The sequence below is a fragment of the Harmonia axyridis genome, chromosome 6, assembly GCF_914767665.1.
Source record: "Harmonia axyridis chromosome 6, icHarAxyr1.1, whole genome shotgun sequence".
NCBI classification, from domain to species: Eukaryota; Metazoa; Arthropoda; class Insecta; order Coleoptera; family Coccinellidae; genus Harmonia; species Harmonia axyridis.
In genome coordinates this window covers 3,218,796-3,239,930 of record NC_059506.1, presented here as the reverse complement: position 1 = coordinate 3,239,930, position 21,135 = coordinate 3,218,796, and the positions used below count along the sequence as shown (strand labels likewise).

Here is a 21,135-nt window from a genome sequence, read left to right as displayed (position 1 = left end):
ATTAGTTAGTTGATTTTTGTATTTTAATAAATAATTTCGTTATAATTTTTTCCATAATTTCTTTGAAAGGGTACATATATTATCTATGAAATTGCAGTTATTTACGTCCGAAATTCGATGGCTCACTGAAAGCATCTCAAGAATTATAACACTTAGAGAAAAAATCTTCAAGGACCTCCGATCTCTTAAGATATCAGAAAGCATATCATAGATATCTTGATTAGTTCTGAAAAATTAGTTAAAGATTTCGCTGTACTTGATTTCTGTTCGAGATATTCGAGAAATTGTAAAACATTTTTTCAGTGAATTTTATGGTTTATATGATACTCATAACATGTAATAGAAATCAATTACCGTTTCAGAGATAAAGAGGAGACTTGGCGTTTTTTAAATGGAACATCCTATATTTTTCAGCGCAGTTATTTAGCCACAGATTAATCGGAAGTATCCCCTAACCGGTGTTTCAAAAATGTCATCTTTTTCAAAGACATTGAATTTTTCGATTTAATTCTTTTGGTGGGACACCATATATGTATTCATGATTTTTTTTTCATTTAACTTGAGATTTAAATCATTTTGTGTCTATTGTATAATTGTAATCGAGTCATTTATAGGGTGTCTCATTTAAAAAAACACGAACTCTTCTCTATAACTCTAAAACAGTAATTAATTTCTATGATCTGCCATTAGTATCATATGGACCATAAAAATTACTAAAAAAAACGTTTTAGAATTTTCCGAAGATCTCGAACAGAAACCAAGATATAGCGCAATATTCGAAATCCTCATTTTTCAAAGACATCCAGTAACTCTAGAACGAATCAAGATATACACTGACAATAAGTATTTTTGATAATATTATTAATTTAACTAATAAAGAATGTTACGCGTTAATTTGAGCACACACAAAATTATTGTATTTTTGTTCACCCTGTACCAATTGGAGTCAACATGTGATACATTTTTGGAATCAGCTCAGCTAGAGTAATCAGAAAATTGAGACAAAATAGGAGTGTTCCATTAAAAAAAATAAAGGTGACGTCATTACTCGAAAGTAATTCACCCTGTATATTAGATAATTATTTTAAAATACGGTGAATTTAAATCAAAAATCGACGTGTTCAGGATTATTTCTTAAAATGGTCTGTTTAGCTAAAAATGAATTTGCTCCATACTTTACGGACCCATTGTATATGATCTGCTTTCTGATATCTCATTATGATTTCGAAAAAAGAAATTTGTGATCTCGAGATGATTTCAGTGAGCATCTAATTTCGAACATTCTGTACAAGGAAACTTTTTTTCAGACTAAATAATATGCTTGCATAAACTGTCTTTTTCGTATATTCAACTCTTCTGCATCGACAAGGTTAGATATCTCATATACTCCATCAAACAATGAATAAAATTCTCAGGTATAATAAATACATTTTTATTGGAATCATTAACAATAATAATAGGTAATTGGCAGCGTCACAAATAATGAGCCACTGTAAATGATCATTCAATTATGTTTTCGGAAGTAACGTCACATTTTCCAATTATTCCCATTAGAGAACAGAAGAAGAATACATGGTGACAGTTTGTAGTGTATCCTCGAGTCTTTCTCACCACTCAGAGAAATTATTTACAGATGGCTGGTTCAGTAGCCTCTCTTCTTTGAATAAGGGGATAATTTGTTGTAATAACTATTTTGGTTGTAATATATACCTGAAAAGGAAATAAGAAAATCTAATTATTTTTTAGAGGATGAATTCTGACATAGCAATATATTTCTTTCAAGAGAATAGACAAATATTAGTCTATGAAAATCGTATCTACAAGGTATTGTCTGTACGTCTGTCAACCAATATAAGGATGAAACATTATATGTTTTTTGTGGAAACTATTTCAAATTTTGAAAGGTCAGGTATTATTAGAGAAGAATACCCAATATTATTATTGGCCGAAAAATAATCGCTTTACCGATATACAGAATAGGTATATTCAAAAATCTAATGTACCGTATTAGGTCTTTAAATTATGATTTTACAATATAAATTTCCTCGCGAGACTTGATTTTTGCCTTAATACATATAATTGAGTTAATTCAATATTGTGAACACAAACTAGAGGTCAGAACTTCTTTATCTATTTCAACTTTCAATATTAGGTGGACAACTTTGCTTCCGCCGTTTTGCAATAGATCGCTGAAGCGGTAAGTATCGCTGAAGCGGTAAGTGGTAGTCGAAATAAATAGATAAAAGATGTCATGCAATAAGCTTAGGTATTTGGAAACATAACCTAATCAAAATATTAGTCGATTTGTGTCTGCATCAAAAAGTTATTCTCGATTAAACATGTCAGCTTACGAGCCAAATTCTCGTCATTTGCGAGAGGTTTTAATTTTCTGCTTCAATATGAAGAAATCTGCGGCTGAGGCTCATCGAATGCTCTCATATAAATAAGGCGAGGTCGCTATTTGTGAAAGAATGTGCCGAGATTGGTTTCAACACGTCAAAAACGGTGATTTTGACGTCGAAGACCAGCATGGCGGTGGAAGAGAGAAGGTTTTCGAAGATGCAGAATTGGAGGCATCACTCGATCAAAACTCGTGTCAAACACAACAAGAATTGGCAACTTTCTAGCGTTTGTTTGCTTGTGACTAGCTGTTTGCAAGGCAAAGACGGAAGGGATTTTTGCATCGTATTGTAACTGAAGACGAAAAATGGGTTCATTACGATAATTCCAAGCGCAGAAACCATGGGGATATCGCGATCATGCTTCCACGTCGACGGCCAAACCGAATATTCACGGTTCCAAGTTCATGCTCAGTATTTGGTGGGACCAGCTCGGCGTAGTGTATTATGAGTTGTTAAAACTTACTGAAACATTCACAGGCGATTTTTATCGAACGCAATTAATGCGTTTGAACCGAGCATTGAAAGACAAACGGCCGCAATACAACGAGCGACATGATAAAGTGATTTTACAGCATGACAATGATAGACCCCATGTTGCGAAAGTGGTCAAAACATACTTGGAAACGTTGAAATGGAAAGTCCTACACCACCCTCCGTATTCTCCAGACTATCATTTGTTCCGATCAATGGCACACGGCCTGGCTTACCAGAATTTTCGGTCTTATAAAGAATTAGAAATTTTTTTTACAATAAAGCCTCGAATTTCGGAAAAAAACGACCGAAGCAAAGTTGTACGCCTGTGTATATGTTTCCTATTCGAAAATTCGTTCTCCCGATCTCTCTATCATCACAATGTCTGTAATTTACGAATTTTGATCCAGGAATTGTCTCAAACGATATTATTATTTGAAACGGGATTGTTGCGGCTCGGTCAGCCTTCCGGGAACTGCGCACATATAGATCTTTTGTTCTTAACCCTACCTATTCATCCGAAGCAAAGAGGACGTTGATACTTTAGCGAAACCAACAACATCCTTAGGAGCCTTTGGTGTTACATCCTGAGTATCCAGGACTGACTTTCCAATATAAGTGGATCTTAGGCTAGTCAACCGCGGTATTTGCACGCATGTGAGCAGCTGTTTCTACCTCCGTTACGTACAGAGCCTGTAAACCTAATCTGCTGACTTATCCATGAGAAGTACCCTTTGAAACGATCATTGATGTAACTGTGTTTTTAATAAGAACAAATCCAACACAATACAACCGCCTCAGTGCAATGAACTTCGTAAATCGTTTGGTATACCGATAGATCAAAATCAGAGAGAGGCAAAGCTATTGGGGTATCTTGCAAACCGAGACGCTAGCTGTCTATACTTGCACCCAAGAGTGTCTCAAAATAAACCTCAAAGGGGCGCATATTCACATCACTACGGACAGTCTAGCCTCGCTGAGATACCTGAAATCATGTAGTTAGTGGTTTCTACTGACATGCCGTAATATCATAAGGCAACTGGCCAGAGGCAATAAAGTAACTCTTCTATGGGTACCGTGGCATTGTGGTTTTGAAGGAAACGGAAAAGCCGATGAAGTTGCAGAAAGGGCATCAAGGTTAACACCTTCTGTGTCTTGGAAAAGACCAATATAGGGCAGCGGTCCAACAATGGGAGTGGGACAATAGAAAAGCCCTCTAGAGGATCACTCTGGGCCTTGCTCAGGAAACGAAATTTGTGGTGCTTTCACCGACCTATAACAGGTAGCTCTTGAAGCTACCACGAGCTGAGCTTCAGGTAATGATGGGACTGCTGACAGGACTGTTGGTGCAAATACATTTTGTACCGCATGGGTAAGTCAGCAGATGAGATCTGCAGGCTCTATGGATCGGACGTAGAAACAGCCGAACACGTAGTGTGCAAATAACCAGGGCTGACTGGCCTAAGAATAGCCACATGGGAAAGTCAGTTCTGGATACTCACGAAGTAATAGCCAAGGCTTCTAAGGATGTCGTCGGTTTCGTTCACCGTATCGACGGCCATCCTGGGTTTGTATGAATAGGTAGGGTTGAGAACAAAAGATCAATTTAGTTGCAGTTCCCGGAAAGTCAACAGCCGAATATTTGCATTTGGATGTAAAATGATAGCCTCATACAAAATTCTTTGTTAATCGCATAAAACCAGAACTATAGCAAATCGAAAAAATATCTAAAAAATTTACCAAATATTCCCGTGTCGACAAAACCAACTGAGTCGTGATTTTGGTTGTAGATACGAAATAACAATCAGGCACTAAAAATATCACTTAGCGGTTCTACGATCAGTTCATTGAATCCCTCTCCTATTTGTCTGAAGATGTTCGATGGGTTTAGAAACGAAACGTCGAAAACGTAAGATCCCAAGTTTGGGTTTGTTGCAACTAGATACTGACCCGGTCTAGGTCTTCCTGGCCTCCCTGCGTTGTTGTAGGCATCTGGAACGGGATCATAATTAGTGTTAACAGGTGTGACGGTTTCGTCGTTGTAAATTATATCGTCAGGGTCGCTAGGGGTCGTCACTTGGGGTACGTTTTGGCTTGGGAATGGAGAACTTTGCGAAGAGGAACCTTGAGATGGGTAACCTTGTGACGAAGGTCTGTTGAAGAAGTTACCGAAGCTGCTGAAGATTCCCTGTGGAAAGAATCCTGTGGAAAATTAGGTTTAGTCCATATGGTTGGGAAAGAAGAAGAAGAATTGAAGTTGATGTATGGTGATTAAAATTGTTGAGTTATGGCATAGATTAATCTGTGATAATGGTTAGGCAATTACTGTTGCGGGTGTCCCAAACCTCTAGTGAGGGTGTATCAAAATTTCTTTGAGTTAGAAAAAAAAAATACATTTTCGGGCTCGATTTTTGATAGAATTCATTAGGTGAAAACCGCAACCTCATAAATTCAACTGTTTTCAAGCTATAAAAGAAAATTGGAAAACGACGTGAAATGTAAAGTTCTCATAACTCCTTTATTACTGTTGCTATACACATGAAACAAAAAAATTCTTCAAGAACTTTTCGCAGGAGAATCCATTGTTTTCATAATTTGTTTTTGAATCCGTTTTAAAATTATGATACAAGTTTCTGTTCTTTTTGAATGTGAACCATAAAAATTTCTATGACAAATGGAATCGTTTTTTTTTCCTTTTTAAAAATATAAAATGTGATTTATAAATTTTTCATCAAACCATAAATATCATCGAAAGTTTCAGTTTTATAAGGCAATCAACGACGTGTCTATCTATGATAATCTGTGAACTTCAGTTAATTAATATATTCGGTGGCCACCAAGGTCTTCGGATTTAACACCTTTAGATTTTTACATCATTTAAGCATTTTCAAAGTGTTAAATATTATTCTTCAATGTCACCAAAGGAAAAATCTCCATTCTTTATCCCATGGCCGTACCTAGCGATAGGAAGACACGCGACTCCAGGTTTCAGAAACAGGGAGGGCCAAGAGGGAGCCGGAGTTTTTTTGGGGGGCCAAAGTAAATCGAAATAATACGCTAAAATTATCCTTCTGCTAATCTTGCGATTATTTCAGCCTTAGTATGTCAAATTTTAGAAGGGGGGAGGAAACGAGCGCCCCTGCCCCACCCTCTAGCGTCGCCACTGTGCGACGCACAAATGTAGTTCGGCACAAAGAAATTCACCGGTCGGAGATTGAAAAATCGCTCTTATCATCGTTTATCAGCATACTTAGTGAACAACTTTGCCTCCGCCGTTTTGCAATAGATGGCTATAGGGGTAAGTGGTAGTTGAGATAAGTAGATGGTAGATGTCATACAATATGCTGAGGTATTTATAAACATAACGCCATCTAAATACTATTCGCTTGGTGTCTGCATCTTGAAGTTAATCTCGATTAAAAATGTCAGCTTTTGAGCCAAATTCTCGTCATTTGCTGGAGGTTTTAATTTTCTGCTTTGATATGAAGAAATCTGCGGTTGAGGCTCATTGAATGCTCTCAAATACCAATCATGGAACAGCCATTAGTGAAAGAACGTGCTGAAAATGGTTTCAACGCTTCAAGAACGATGCTTTTGACGTCGAAGACCAGCATGGCGGTGGAAGAGAGAAGGTTTTCGAAGGAGCAGAATTGAAGGCATAACTTGATCAAGAATCGTGTCAAACGCAACAAAAATCAGCAGGATCATTGGGAGTGACTCAACAAGCCATTTCAAAAGGCCTGAAAGTCATGGGAATTATTCAGAAAAAAGGGAATTGAGTGCCGTACGAGTTGAAGCCGAAATATGTTGTACGCCGTTTGTTTGCTCTTGAACAGCTGCTTGCAAGGCAAAGACGGAAGAGATTTCTGCATCGTATTGTCACTGGAGACGAAAAATGGGTTCATTACAATAATTCCAAGCGCAGAAAATCACCGAATATTCAAGGATTCAAGGTCATGCTCAGTATTTGGTGGGACCAGTACGGCGTAGTGTATTATGACTATTATGAGCTGTTAAAATCGACTAAAAAAATCACAGGCGATCGTTATCGAACGCAAAAATGCGTTTGAACCGAGCATTGAATGACAAACGGCCGCAATACAACGAGATAAATGATTCAAGTTGATTGAAGAAGTAAAAAATTGGAACGATTCATGGATCGCTTCAAAAGATGACCATTTTTTTCAACGCGAGATTTGTACGCTGCCCGAAAGGTGGGAGAAAGTAATGGCCAGCGATGGACAATATTTTGAATCATAAATTTATAATACCAGTTTTTTGCAATAAAGCCTAGAATTTAAAAAAAAAACCGGTGGAAGCGAAGTTGTACGCCTATATACAAATAGTAATAAATATCATATTTATTTCAATTCTGATATCTCTGACAAGCTGTTTTTGCAGCTGTTTAACTGTTAGTTAAATGGGAAATGATATATTAAAGAAGCGCAACTAGGTCAGCATCAATATTATGGTACTGCATTCAAATGAATTTTTTTTCAGGTTTTAGATTGTTAAGTGTTATTTTTTTCTAGTGGTTTCCTTCACGCACCACCACTTGAACTTTGACTGGAAGTGAAGCTCTGCACAGTCTGAGGGATTAATTGAAGAATGGATCCTATTCCCTCTCCGATACTCCCTATTCCTTGTGCCACTGGATTATGTGGTATATTTCCAATAAGAGCACCGACGCCACTGAGTATTGGTCTGTTAGGATTTAGGAATCCCGAAGGATTGAACGAAGATTCGTCGCTTACTATTGACAAATATGGGAACAAGAATAAAACATTATTTTTTACGAGAAGAAAGAAAATGAGAGACATCAGCAGATACCAAGAAAATTCTGTAAATTTTCAGTGTTTGAACAAAAATAGTGAAATTAGAAAAATTAATATTTTAAAAGCTCATTTTCACGGTGATAGTACCTATCACGATAGTACTATCATGATAAGTGCGATAGTAGGTAATCTAGCACTATCACAAAAACATTGTAAAACAGAGATTTCTCAGCTGTAGAAGATAATGATCGTTTATTTTTCATTTCTTGATCAAAACTTCATTTTGTAAATTTTTCTGTAATTGGGTTTTTACCTGTGGAAAAATAAAGCTGTTTATTATTATTTATTTATTTATATCACGATAGTAACTATCGAGTAGTTCACATGGTTTTTGAAGCGTCGGAACCTCAGATTAATAAAAATAGATAGACGGAGCATAATATGTCATTTTCAGTAAGCAAATTTTGTCCCCAACATGAACTATCAAATTTGATATGAAGCGCGCGGAAATGAAAACATACACTGCGCAAAAAAATTAACGCACATTCTGAAAATTTCAATTTCAATTTCAATGAAAGTTAACTCTACATTGACTTTATAACTTATTTTTTATGTTCTCTCGGGAAGGTTTTGAACCAAACAAGACACATTAAATGGAAGAAAAATTCAGGATTTCTCCGAATCTTATGTGAAAGAAGAGAAATAAATAATTTTCAAAATACTAGAATGCTGATAAGTGATTGAATACTTGGTATTTCCACCCCTTGCGTTAATTACAGCTCGGCAACGACGGTTCATACTCAAAATGAGTGATCTTAAAAAATCCAAACGCGCCCTTCGATGGGCTGGGGTAAGAGCTGGGCCTCTTGCCGCGACACGAGGCCTTAAATCATATTCTCTGAGGCGATTTCTTATTGTCTGAGTGCTAATTTGCACCCCATGAGTTTGCCCAAGCTGATTTTGAAGGAGGCGGGTGGTTGCAAACCGTTGTCTCAACGAAGAAACTCTCAAGTAACGTTCTTGAATGGCAGTACTCGTGGTCTACCCTGTCCTGGTCTTCGGACATTCATACCTGTCTCCCTGAATTGCTGCAACATTCTGGACACACTTGTATGGGAAACTCCAAACCTTTCTGCAATTCTTTTGTATGTCCACCCTTCTTCTCGCAAAACTACCGCTTGGGCACATTCCTCTTGGGTCAAATTGCGTGTTTCGCGTTGCATAGCGATCGAGTGTAGAAAATCGAATGAGAGAAAAACTATTGATCACTAGAATTGATCGAGAACAACTGATTTCAGAATGGAGCCAATACATTCAAAATCTGATAATCTCATCTTTTTTATTCCTGCTGGGAAAAAAACATCTGTATTGAAGAAAAAAATTGAAAGTGGATAACATATGCATGCATAATTCTGATAAAAATAATTATCATTGAGAACACCTTCAATTGTAGAATAAATTTGAGATTTTCATAATGTGCGTTAATTTTTTTGCGCAGTGTATTTTGGGATAACAATTTTACGATATCTGCCGATGTCTGTTGTTTTGAAGGTGGCTTGAGACTTATCCATATAAGACATTACCTGCTTGTGTTTGTGACTGCGTTTGGCTTATCCCATTTCCAATCTGTGAAATTCCTGGAATATTATTAATCAAACCTCCTTGAGGTTTATTGAATAGAGATCCTAACAAACTTCCTCCACTATTCTGATTGTGAGACCCGAACAGTCCACCTCCTTGAAAATGAGATCCAAGAAGGCCTTGGTGTTGGCTCGGGCCTCCTTGAAAATGGGATCCAAGAATGCCTGGATGCTGGCTCTGACCTCCTTGAAAATGGGAACTTAACAAACCTGGATGGTTGTTACTACCTCCTTAAAGAGAAGAATTATTATTTTTTCACTGAGACTATCCTGAGTAACAAACCTCCTGAGCCTCCAGTACAGTCTATGTTGTAGTTGTTGGTGTAGCTTATGTCGTATTGCTGAAAATTCCAGTCGAAAAATGTTCGCCCTTCTTGATTTCCTTTTTTCTTGGTTTTGAAAATGCAAGGTCTTCGTCTGTTACCACCTCTTCGACGTTCTTCAGGACTATCATCGAAGTATTGGGATTGTACCATATCAACACAAAAGGTAACGAGAACTATCTTTGCCAAAAGCTTTAAATCGATAAAAAATGGATTTATTGTATTTTATAAAGGTATATTATTCTAATCTATTTTGTTGCAAAATGAAGAATAAGATAGAAATTTACTACTCTAGTTAAGTAGAAGATATGTTAAAAAATCAGAATTGAACAAATTCTTCGAATAGTTATTTGTGCAGTTGGAAATAGCATATTCTAGCAGAGCAGAGTAACACTATAAATGTCTTCACGACTGTTGAAATAACATAAAAAGAATACGTTTAATTTTATTGAGGAACAACAATAGAAACTCAAGAACATCTCAAACGTCAAAACCTATTTCATAATGACACATAATATATTTATTTTATTTTGACAATTATTGAAATTGAAAACAGGAGTGAAGATATTTGGTGAAGAATTCTTTATCATAAGATGTTTTTCAGCAGATGAAATTATGTTTGTATGCGTAGTTTTTTGTGGTTCAGTTCAGGGATGTTAAATATAGGACTAGAGCCAGTTATTGAAGAGATCAACGTATATATTGCTATGTTCAACCGATTTGGCAAAGAATTTTCAATTTATCCTTCGGAAACTTCTACTTCAAATCATGAAAATATTCCAGAAATGAGTTTTCCCAGGGAACATCTGTCTTCTTTGCTTCTTCCTAGCCCAAAAAATGGGTATAATATTTTTCATATAATATCCTTTGGTTTCTGAGGTAGTAATCTTTCGGTTATTGTAAAGGGTGTTTTTTTTAGAGCTATAGAACTTCAAAATGCAATAAAACAATGATGGATTATTCGATTGACATGAATTTTATTTATCCGCAAGATAATCTTGTGGCATTACATTTTAAATATGATTTCTGGCATATGACCGCCACGGCTGGCTCGGATGTAGTCCAATCTGGACGTCCAATTTTCGATGACTTTTTCCAACATTTGTGGCCGTATATCGGCAATAACACGGCGAATGTTGTCTTCCAAATGGTCAAGGGTTTGTGGCTTATCCGCATAGACCAATGACTTTACATAGCCCCACAGAAAGTAGTCTAGCGGTGTTAAATCACAAGATCTTTGAGGCCAATTCACAGGTCCAAAACGTGAAATTAGGCGGTCACCAAACGTGTCTTGCAATAAATCGATTGTGGCACGAGCTGTGTGACATGTTGCGCCGTCTTGTTGGAACACAGCTCCTGGAAATCATGGTTTTTCAATTCAGGAATGAAAAAGTTAGTAATCATGGCTCTATACCGATCACCATTGACTGTAAAGTTCTGGCCATCATCGTTTTTGAACAAGTACGGACCAATGATTCCACCAGCCCATAAAGCGCACCAACAGTCAGTTTTCTGGATGTAACGGTGTTTCGACATACACTTGAGGATTAGCTTCACTCCAAATGCGGCAGTTTTGTTTTGTTGACGTAGCCATTCAACCAGAAGCGCGCTTCATCGCTAATGGAGGTAGTGCGCGATACGTATTCCACACAGAACCATTATTTCCGAAATAAAATTGCACTATTTTCAAGCGTTGTTCAGGTGTGAGTCTATTCATGATGAATTGCCAAACCAAACTGAGAATAAATCACTTGACAGCTGTTAAATCGGTCGTCATCTTGAACAGAAATGCCAACTTAAAGTTATATACTTTGAAAAAAACAGATTCACTAATTTCAGGTAATACCTATATAGAGTATTTTTAAATTCCAGATCTCATTCCCTTGATGCATTCATTTTTGTTAAATTTGTGGCTAAATATTGAATCATGTAATTCAAAAATGAATATAACGTTTTGAAAACTGTAATAAATATGAGAATCAATTCGGAACACAGATAGACTTTATTTTTTATATAATCGATATAATTTCCTGATATTGATTCCATAACAAGCGATGGAATGGAATTCAGTCAAAATGCTTATGAAACCAGTTGCAGTAGGTATTATTACATAGCAAATTATGGAATACTAACATGTTGTGATCAAATTGGAAATAAGAAGCACTATATCCAAAAGAAGAGTGAAAACTGTAATTTTTTTTACTTTCTAATCTTTCTATCATTGCCTCGTATTTTGGATTAATTAAATCAGTAGTTGAATCAATACATTTATGTTGGTGTAATCTACCTTGTTATTCGCGTTCAGAAATATATATTCCATTAGACACAACTAATAATGTTTAAGTGCATTTCAACCTATTTCGATAAAAATGCTAATAGCTCGACTACCAAGGACCAACAGAACATGGAAAACATTATATTGAAGATTACAATTCTAACTTAACAAAATTCTGGTTTTTTCGTAATTATATTTTGTTTTCCTATGTCCAGAATTCAATAAATATCATTTATGAGCAAGATCAGATTAACATTGAATTTTTGATGAAAATGAACGTCATGTAAATAACTGTCCAATTAAAGGTTTCATTTCGAATTGTCTGTTATTATCTTGGTTGCACTTATATTGGAAGCATCAATTTTTTTGAGAGACCAGCTGAAAATGATGCTAATAAGAAAAGTACTGACATGAAGTCTGGAGCTTATGTTCGCTTGTTAAAATTCGTACTAATCGTACTCAAGTCATTTTTTCATTGAATTTTGCACGTAGATTTTTGTTTGCAATATATTCACTATTCTAAACACAAATCTGAATTCAAAACTTCAAAGGATGTGACAAGCTAAATTTAGCATGACTTGATACTTCAACACAATGCCATTGTCCTTTTTTGGATCAATTTTTAAAAGAAAACGATAAATCTATAACAAACTATACGTCAAAAGTTTTACCTAATATTGATGTTTATCGAAGTTGCATATTTTCCATATCATCAGATTTTTTTCAATTACATAAACTTATAACTATTATGTATGAACGCCTTTTGGTTCATCGTGAAACAAGTTTTCATCAAGTTCAATCATTTTTGCCAAGTGTTAGAAATGAACATTATAACTTGAGTATTCCAAAATATTAACTATATTTCATATTGAAATAGAGGGAAGTTTGGAAGTTATATTCGGTTGGGTCATCTGAATACATGGCCATTTTGTTACTTATACATAAATGATAGCCCTTATCAAATAAAACGAAAACAAGTTTAAGTTGAAGATGAGTGGTGTATATGGCAGAGACCACTGAGTTGCCATACTGACAATTTCATCAGTTGTCCCGGGTTGAACCACAGCAATCCCTGAGAGAGGGTGCTGTATGAAAATTGGCTGAGAACGCTGCGCCAAATGGTAAACAATTCCAACAACTAAATACTACCTAAGGATTCTTATAGAATTTCGGCTACTCAATGTTTTTCATCCATCACTTTCAATATCCTTCCAATGATGATTTTCTTACATCGATACGGACGCTCAACATAATATCTTTAGTATATTCATAAATAGAATTGCAAAACCTTCAAAAGTATGTGTCACTTGACCCCTATTGCCAATTAAGGTTTTTGAGTACCTACACCCATGAATTTTCACAATCGCAAGATGTTTTTTGTATGAAAATTGACCTGTCTCAGCCTTTTCATGAAAAAATCATAAAGGATTCTCGAATAAGAGGTGTAATTTTGATAATAAACAATATATTATATTTTTAGAGAAACCAATGGATGTTTATCGTAAAGAGGAAACGATGGAAAACGATATCAGCCAAAAGACCTCCAACTCTACCTACTGTTGAAGCACCATATCCTTTAAATGAAAATTTCCATGACCAAATCGAACATTTGCGGTTGTATGCCCTAGAAAACTTATTTGACGAGATTGGCATAGATCTTTTCTTACAAAATTGCGACTGTTTCGTTGCTTGTGTGGCACGTAGCGCCATCTCGTTGAGAATAAACGTCGTCCATATCAATCTCCGATCATAAAAATTTATTTTTCTTAGCTCGCTGCAACAATCCATTCATTGTAACAGTTGCATCAGCCTCATTTTCGAATAAGTAAGGTTCAATCACACCATCACCTCAAAAATCTCACCAAAAACCAAACAGCGATACGTCTAGGTTGTAGAGGCTTTCCAACAATCTGTCTTAGATTATCCGAGCCTCATATACGACAATTATTATGTTAATAATAACGTAGTCTTCGAGGTGAAAATATGTCTCATCAATCAAGATGATTTTTCGATGAAAATCTGAATCATTTTTATGCATTTCAAGGACCCAATCCAATCATCTAAGATATGACGTTGCAGGTGATCGACAGGCTTGAGTTCTTGTGTTAACTTAACTTTTAAAAGCCTGAAGACCTAATTTTTTATCCTAAATACAGTGTAATGTCGTTTGTGGAATGCCCAATTACTGGTTTTTGTCAACACTATGGGCTATAGCAGCCATATTCTTAGTTGTCTTGAGCTACGCACGCGGTTCCGATTTTTCACATAACTAACTAACAAATTTTTCCACCAGTTCTACTATTGCTATTGCTGCCAAGAAGATATTTCACGACGACCCAAAATTGTTTTAGTTTTGCTAACTATGACTGCAGAATTTCCATCGTTTTTCTAGTGAATTTTACCAATTTCAATGCATTGTTGGAGCGTATATCGTTCCAATTTTAGTAATGGATAGCTTTGACTTGTCAAATATCAAAAGATGACAGCTTCAAAAGTGACAGTTGTCCAGTAGCGGGCTATTCAAAATGAAACCTTTTATTGGAAAACCCTTTGTCTACTATTACCTGGAATTATTTGATTTGACTGGTTTATGTGCTTTTCTTAATTCAATATATCCGAGCTGATTCTGAATATGTATATAGATGCCGACAATTGCGCAAGAGTTCCTAACTCCATGTCAGTATTTTTTTCCTTTGAATTATGAACTTTTGAATAACTTATTTCCCTTCAATTAGCAAACGATGTCTTTTTCAATGAACTCTGAATCAAATTTAATTTCACGATATCATTATTAGTTTCATGCTTATTTGCATTACATCCTTGCACACTTCACCCAAATTTATTCGAATTTAACAATAGAATAATAAAGGAAATAGAAACTTATCCATTCAAAATTGAACCTTCCGAAATTTAATTGGATACTTAATAATGAATTCGTGATTAATATTATTATATAATTCGTGAATTTGAATACATAAAATTGACTGAATGTTTAAAAAATAAGGACATACCAATTCGAACTTCATGATCACAATTTCATTAGATTCACAAATTCGCGAAATTTTCAAGTTACTTTCGAGGTGGGTGGAGAAAAAATATTTGAGTAGATAGAGAGTTGAAATTGAACTGAAATTTGCTGGAGAAAGAGATCTTGCGACGATTCTTCGATTCGACCCACTCTATATAGTGAGAGTAATCTCAGGAGTCTATATATCAATTATGTAATTTTTATAATGTTTTACCCGTTTTTGTTTACCTATGTGGAATGAAGTATATCATCATTTTCGCTATCGTTAGTATTTTAATTGACAGATATAAAATAAAAAGATGGCATATCGTCAAGTGGATACAAATATTAGGTTCGATTACTTTCAGTTGAAAGCAATTATTTCTGAATATCGTCACTAAATTTTCACCTCATCATGATCGAAACCACCAACAACAGTTCTATTTCATTATGCAGTCTTTTTCAGCTAAGATATGCAGTAATTCGAACTCTTTGAGAGAATTCAGAGAAAAGAACGTGCATCAGTAGCTTTTGAGTTCTCGATCATTCATGCGTCAATTATGTGATTTCCAAGGACATAATTTGCCTATGAATGAAGGAACACTCAACCGTTTCTGACTTCACGTCAGTGTTTCTTCCTGTTTTCAAAAATTATCTTGTTTTCGGAGATTCGACTGAAATAATACTCCATTTTCATCATTAATTCTTCATAAGTGAGTCAATTTTCGGTTCAAAAGATACACTGAAACAAGCGTGTGCAAAAAATCACGTATCTAAAGGGTGTTTCTTTTAGAGCTATAGAACTTTAGATTGCAATAAAACAACGATGGATTATTCAATTGACATGAATTTTATTTCTCCGCAAGATAATCTTGTGGCATTACATTTTAAATATGATTTCTGGCATATGACCGCCACGGCTGGCTCGGATGTAGTCCAATCTGGACGTCCAATTTTCGATGACTTTTTCCAACATTTGTGGCCGTATATCGGCAATAACACGGCGAATGTTGTCTTCCAAATGGTCAAGAGTTTGTGGCTTATCCGAATAGACCAATGACTTTACATAGCCCTACAGAAAGTATTCTAGCGGTGTTAAATCACAAGATCTTGGAGGCCAATTCACAGGTCCAAAACGTGAAATTAGGCGTTCATCAAACGTGTCTTTCAATAAATCGATTGTGGCACAAGCTGTGTGACATGTTGCGCCGTCTTGTTGGAACCACAGCTCCTGGACATCATGTTTGTTCAATTCAGGAATGAAAAAGTTAGTAATCATGGCTCTATACCGATCACCATTGACTGTAACGTTCTGGCCATCATCGTTTTTGAAGAAGTACGGACCAATGATTCCACCAGCCCATAAAGCGCACCAACCGTCAGTTTTTCTGAATGTAACGGTGTTTCGACATACACTTGAGGATTAGCTTCACTCCAAATGCGGCAGTATTGTTAGTTGACATAGCCATTCAACCAGAAGTGCGCTCCATCGCTAAACAAAATAAAATGGACGTAGTGCGCGATACGTATTCCGCACAGAACCATTATTTTCGAAATAAAATTGCACTATTTGCAAGCGTTGTTTAGGCGTGAGTCTATTCATGATGAATTGCCAAACCAAACTGAGAATGAATCACTTGACAGCTGTTAAATCGGTCCCCATCTTAAACAGTAATGCCAACTTAAAGTTATATACCTCAAAAAAAAACACCCGTTACATGACCTACAAGTCAAAAAAAATTATCTCATATCATAGTGAATATACGATATTGGTTTTCATAAAATGGCATCTTACTCGACATCTTCCAACACGAATACAATACATTTACTGTAAATGCTCTTCAATACGAGATCTATTTATTATTATTTGTAGCAATATTACCGAATGTTAGATAATCGCAACTCTTTGTGTGCAAATTAGGAAAAGCTTGTGGGATGATGCCAAAAGTTCTCGTAGGAGTGTCCTACTTCTTGAACTTGTCTAGCTCACTTTCACTTTCGCAAAATGAATTTTCATTGAATTCTAGGGAACGTGGGAAAAATTGGTTCATATTATGTACCGGGGCTTGCCAGAAATTTAAATTGGATATTCATCATTTATTCAACACAATGATTGATTTTTGTCTTGTAATTGGAGAGTAGGCAACAGTAATATTATAGAAGATTTGTTCATAACGGGTGTTTTTTTTCGAGGTATATAACTTTAAGTTGGCATTACTGTTCAAGATGGCAACCGATTTGACAGCTGTCAAGTGATTTATTCTCAGTTTGGTTTGGCAATTCAACATGAATAGACTCACGCCTGAACAACGCTAGCAAATAGTGCAATTGTATTTCGAAAATAATAGTTCTGTGCGGAATACGTATCGCGCACTACGACCATTTTATCGTCGACAAAATCGTCTATCCGAGCTGTAATTCGATTAACCATGGAACGTTTTCGCACCACGTTTACTCTTATTGATAACTCGCATCCCCAGAGACGCCGTACGGTGCGTTCAGAAGAAGCTATTGCTGCTGTAGAGCGTAGCATTGAGGAAGACCCGAATGAGTCTATCCGCCATCGAGCACAGGAATTAAATCTGTGTCCATCCACTTTATGGAAGATTTTGCGGAAGAATCTTGGTTTGTGTGCTAACAAAATCCAACTCGTGCAAGAATTGAAGCCAAGCGATCATCAAGTAAGGCGTAGATTCGTCGAATGGGCCCAAAATGAGATTGCCGTTGTTCCCGATTTTCATAAGCGAATCTTGTTTAGTTATGAAGCGCACTTCTGGTTGAATGGCTACGTCAACAAACAAAACTGCCGCATGTGGAGTGAAGCTAATCCTCAAGTGTATGTCGAAACACCATTACATCCAGAAAAACTGACTGTTTGGTGCGCTTTATGGGCTGCTGGAATCGTTGGTCCGTATTTTTTCAGAAACGATGATGGCTAGAACGTAACAGTCGATGGTCATCGGTATAGAGCCATGATTACTAACTTTTTCATTCCTGAATTGAACAACCATGATGTCCAGGAGCTGTGGTTCCAACAAGACGGCGCAACATGTCACACAGCTCGTGCCACAATCGATTTATTGAAAGACACGTTCGGTGATCGCCTAATTTCACGTTTTGGACCTGTGAATTGGCCTCCAAAATCTTGTGATTTAACACCGCTAGACTACTTTCTGTGGGGCTATGTAAAGTCATTGGTCTATGCGGATAAGCCACAAACCCTTGACCATTTGGAAGACAACATTCGCCGTGTTATTGCCGATATACGGCCACAAATGTTGGAAAAAGTCATCGAAAATTGGACGTCCAGATTGGACTACATCCGAGCCAGCCGTGGCGGTCATATGCCAGAAATCATATTAAAAATGTAATGTCACAAGATTATCTTGCGGATAAATGAAATTCATGTCAATCGAATAATCCATCGTTGTTTTATTGCAATTTAAAGTTCTATAGCTCTAAAAAAAAACACCCTTTACCACGTCTCCGTAGTCCATAAATACGGGCCTAGTGCACAGATGGCACCGCCAAAATTATATCAGTATATTACTTTTTTCTCGTTATAGTGCATGGATGCGTATCAAAATTTCAGAACATAGAGTTTAGTCTGGATCGAGATATTAAAGGTTACATTTGTTGTTGTTTGAAAAATGGAGAAAAACGATTTTTATGTAGCTGATGATAAAACACCATTTTTTGATGGGAAAAAATAATGTTTGAGTAAAGCAATTGCTTGTTGAATTTTATTCATATTCTGCTCCATCGACAACAACGGTAAAAAGATGGTACGCACACGGAAAATGAACTAAGTGCTTATCTTTGATAATCCATGATCTTCAGATAATTAAAACATTCGGTGGCCACCAAGGTCTTCAGATTTAATAGGTACCATTAGATTTTTTCTTTTGGTCTCATTTATCAATTTGAAAATGTTGAATTATTGAAAAAATCTAACGGTGTCAAATCCGGAGACCTTGGCTGCCACCGAATATTTCAATTATATGAAGTTCGCAGATTATCATGGATAGGAACTTAGTTTTCCATAAACGTCTAATAGACCATCCCGGTGAATCACCCTGTAGATTGACACTTGGTTGTATTTCCGTGTGAAACTGAAACTTTTGATGATTTTTATAGTTTGATGAGAAATTTATATATGTATCATGTTATATATTTTTGAAAAGTGAAAAATTAAGCATTTCAATTGTTATAGATATTTATATGGTTTACAATAAAAAAAACACCATTTTGTATTATACCTTCAAAACTAATTGCGATAAAAAAACAAATTATTACACCAATGGATTCTACCAGTAGAACATTTTTGTTCTATGTTTACATTAATGAAGAAGTTATGAGAACTTTTTATTTGACGCCATTTTCAAATTTTCTCTTATAGCTTGAAAACAGTTGAATTTCTTAGGTTAAGGTTTTCACCAAAAATGAACCATTCATTTTTTCTAGCTCAAAGGGATTCTGAGATCCCCTCACTATCAGGGCCGGTGCGAGCAATTTTGGCGCCTGAAGCAAAGAATTTTTTGGCGCCCCTGCTGAAAAAGTATCGATATACACACCTCCCCCCAACAAAAAAATCACCAGCCCCGATGATAATTCGCCATTTTTGATTTCTCTAGCGTTTTTGCTAATCGATTCTTTCTAAAGTCGTTTATACGTTTCTTTTTTTTCAGACATTTTTACCTACAATAAATTCCTGGATTTCTTCGACGCCGATGAACAATGCGTAAGTAATATATCTGATTCTCATATTCACAAGAGACTGCGTACGCTCAATGAAAGATTACCTATCACATCACAAGATACAAAGGGAGGTAAGGCATGCAAAACATTTAGCATTTATCAGTAACTAGTTTCGAATGCAGAATATAAGGAATTTTCCATATGTTGAATGTGTAAACAACTTCCACTTAATTCGAAGTGTTGTTTATCGTCTTTGTGAAATACATTCCAATCCTAATTCAATTAGGGTAATAGGCAATATTTATATTGGTTGGGTTCGAAGTGTTATTTATTGAACAGGCGCCTTAGTAAAGACGGTTTGGAGATTTTTGAGGCAGCAAAGCGGACCAACCTCATATTGTTTTTAAGAATCAAGACTATAATTTTTCAGAAATATAAAAGGGCGGCCAGAAACTGGGCTAAATTGCAGTCCTTCGAGAAGAGGCGCTTGAAACAGTCGCTTCACTGTTTCACGCCTAACGCCGGCCTTGCTCACTAAACAACAAATTTGGGACACCCGATACACCTTCCCATCATCAGCAAAGAAAGCTGCGGTGATTGATAAATAGAGACGCAAATCAGACAAATAGAGTAAAAATAAAAGAGGTCCCAACACGGATGCCTGAGGTACCCCGCTAACAGATGGTCTTGTTGACGAAAAAGTATCGCCCACCTAAACTGAATAGGTATGATTATTCAGGTAAGAAGTAATCCAGGATAACAACTGTTTCCATTATAATTCATTAAACTACATCGTGAGGTGAACCTACCAAATAGTTGAAGAAATTTCTTCATGAAATCTCTCTCAAAACTCATGGGACAGCGGAAAAACACCCAAATCGATTTGACGAGAATCTCTCAACTACCACGAATCTTTCACTAGATACAAGCATCCAAATCTCGTACTCCAAATCGAATGTTTCGATCTTAAACATGCAAGAAGAACCACAACTTCAATGTGGTTCTTTTTGTCTGTTCAAGATCGAAGAACATGAGTTCTAAATAGCCAATATTATTTTAACTAACATAGACTCTATATGCAATGAAAAAATTCCAATTAAATCTAAAATAAGAAGAAAAATGAGAAGATAACTGTTGTCAAACACCATACTTATAATTATCCTAAATTCTTTCTTTTTCTAAAAGTTTTTTTCATTACAATTCATTAATTACAATATTTTTTCATTATTATTATTTATTGATCGGCAATCTTTTTGATGAATGTCACCATACTGTTGTTTGATTTTAGGGGCGGCTTCTCTGTCTTTGATATTTCAGATATGTTTTTATTTTTGATATATCAATTTTATATTTTATTCAGTAGAATAGAATAAAAACTATATGACATTGGAATCATATTTACTACACTACTTAAAGTGGATTATTCCTATAACACACAAGTATAGGTGAAATGTTTTTGGTGATAATCCTAGAATTGGTAGGCACTCTGAGAAAATTTTGTCGGACCTCATTTCTTCAACATATCCCGATTCATACTACTAATA

The 21,135-nt window shown here is 35.9% G+C and overlaps 1 protein-coding gene across 3 annotated transcripts; it reads right to left on the bottom strand.

Annotated features, from left to right (window-relative positions):
* Positions 1-1,416: 1,416 nt before the first annotated feature.
* Positions 1,417-15,084, bottom strand: LOC123682600. Of its 3 annotated transcripts, XM_045621329.1 has the most exons (6): positions 14,898-15,082; positions 9,572-9,803; positions 9,232-9,519; positions 7,423-7,626; positions 4,824-5,075; positions 1,417-1,710 (listed from the first exon to the last, which is right to left on the bottom strand). In XM_045621329.1, the coding sequence occupies exons 1-6, from the start codon at positions 14,910-14,912 to the stop codon at positions 1,643-1,645; spliced, it is 1,059 nt and encodes a 352-aa protein (XP_045477285.1). In that variant the 5' UTR covers positions 14,913-15,082; the 3' UTR covers positions 1,417-1,642. The 3 variants fall into 3 exon arrangements, with proteins under 3 accessions (XP_045477285.1, XP_045477284.1, XP_045477286.1); XM_045621328.1 differs by lacking the exon at positions 1,417-1,710 and having other exon boundaries at positions 4,587-5,075; positions 14,898-15,084; XM_045621330.1 differs by lacking the exons at positions 1,417-1,710; positions 7,423-7,626 and having other exon boundaries at positions 4,587-5,075; positions 14,898-15,083.
* Positions 15,085-21,135: the final 6,051 nt, after the last annotated feature.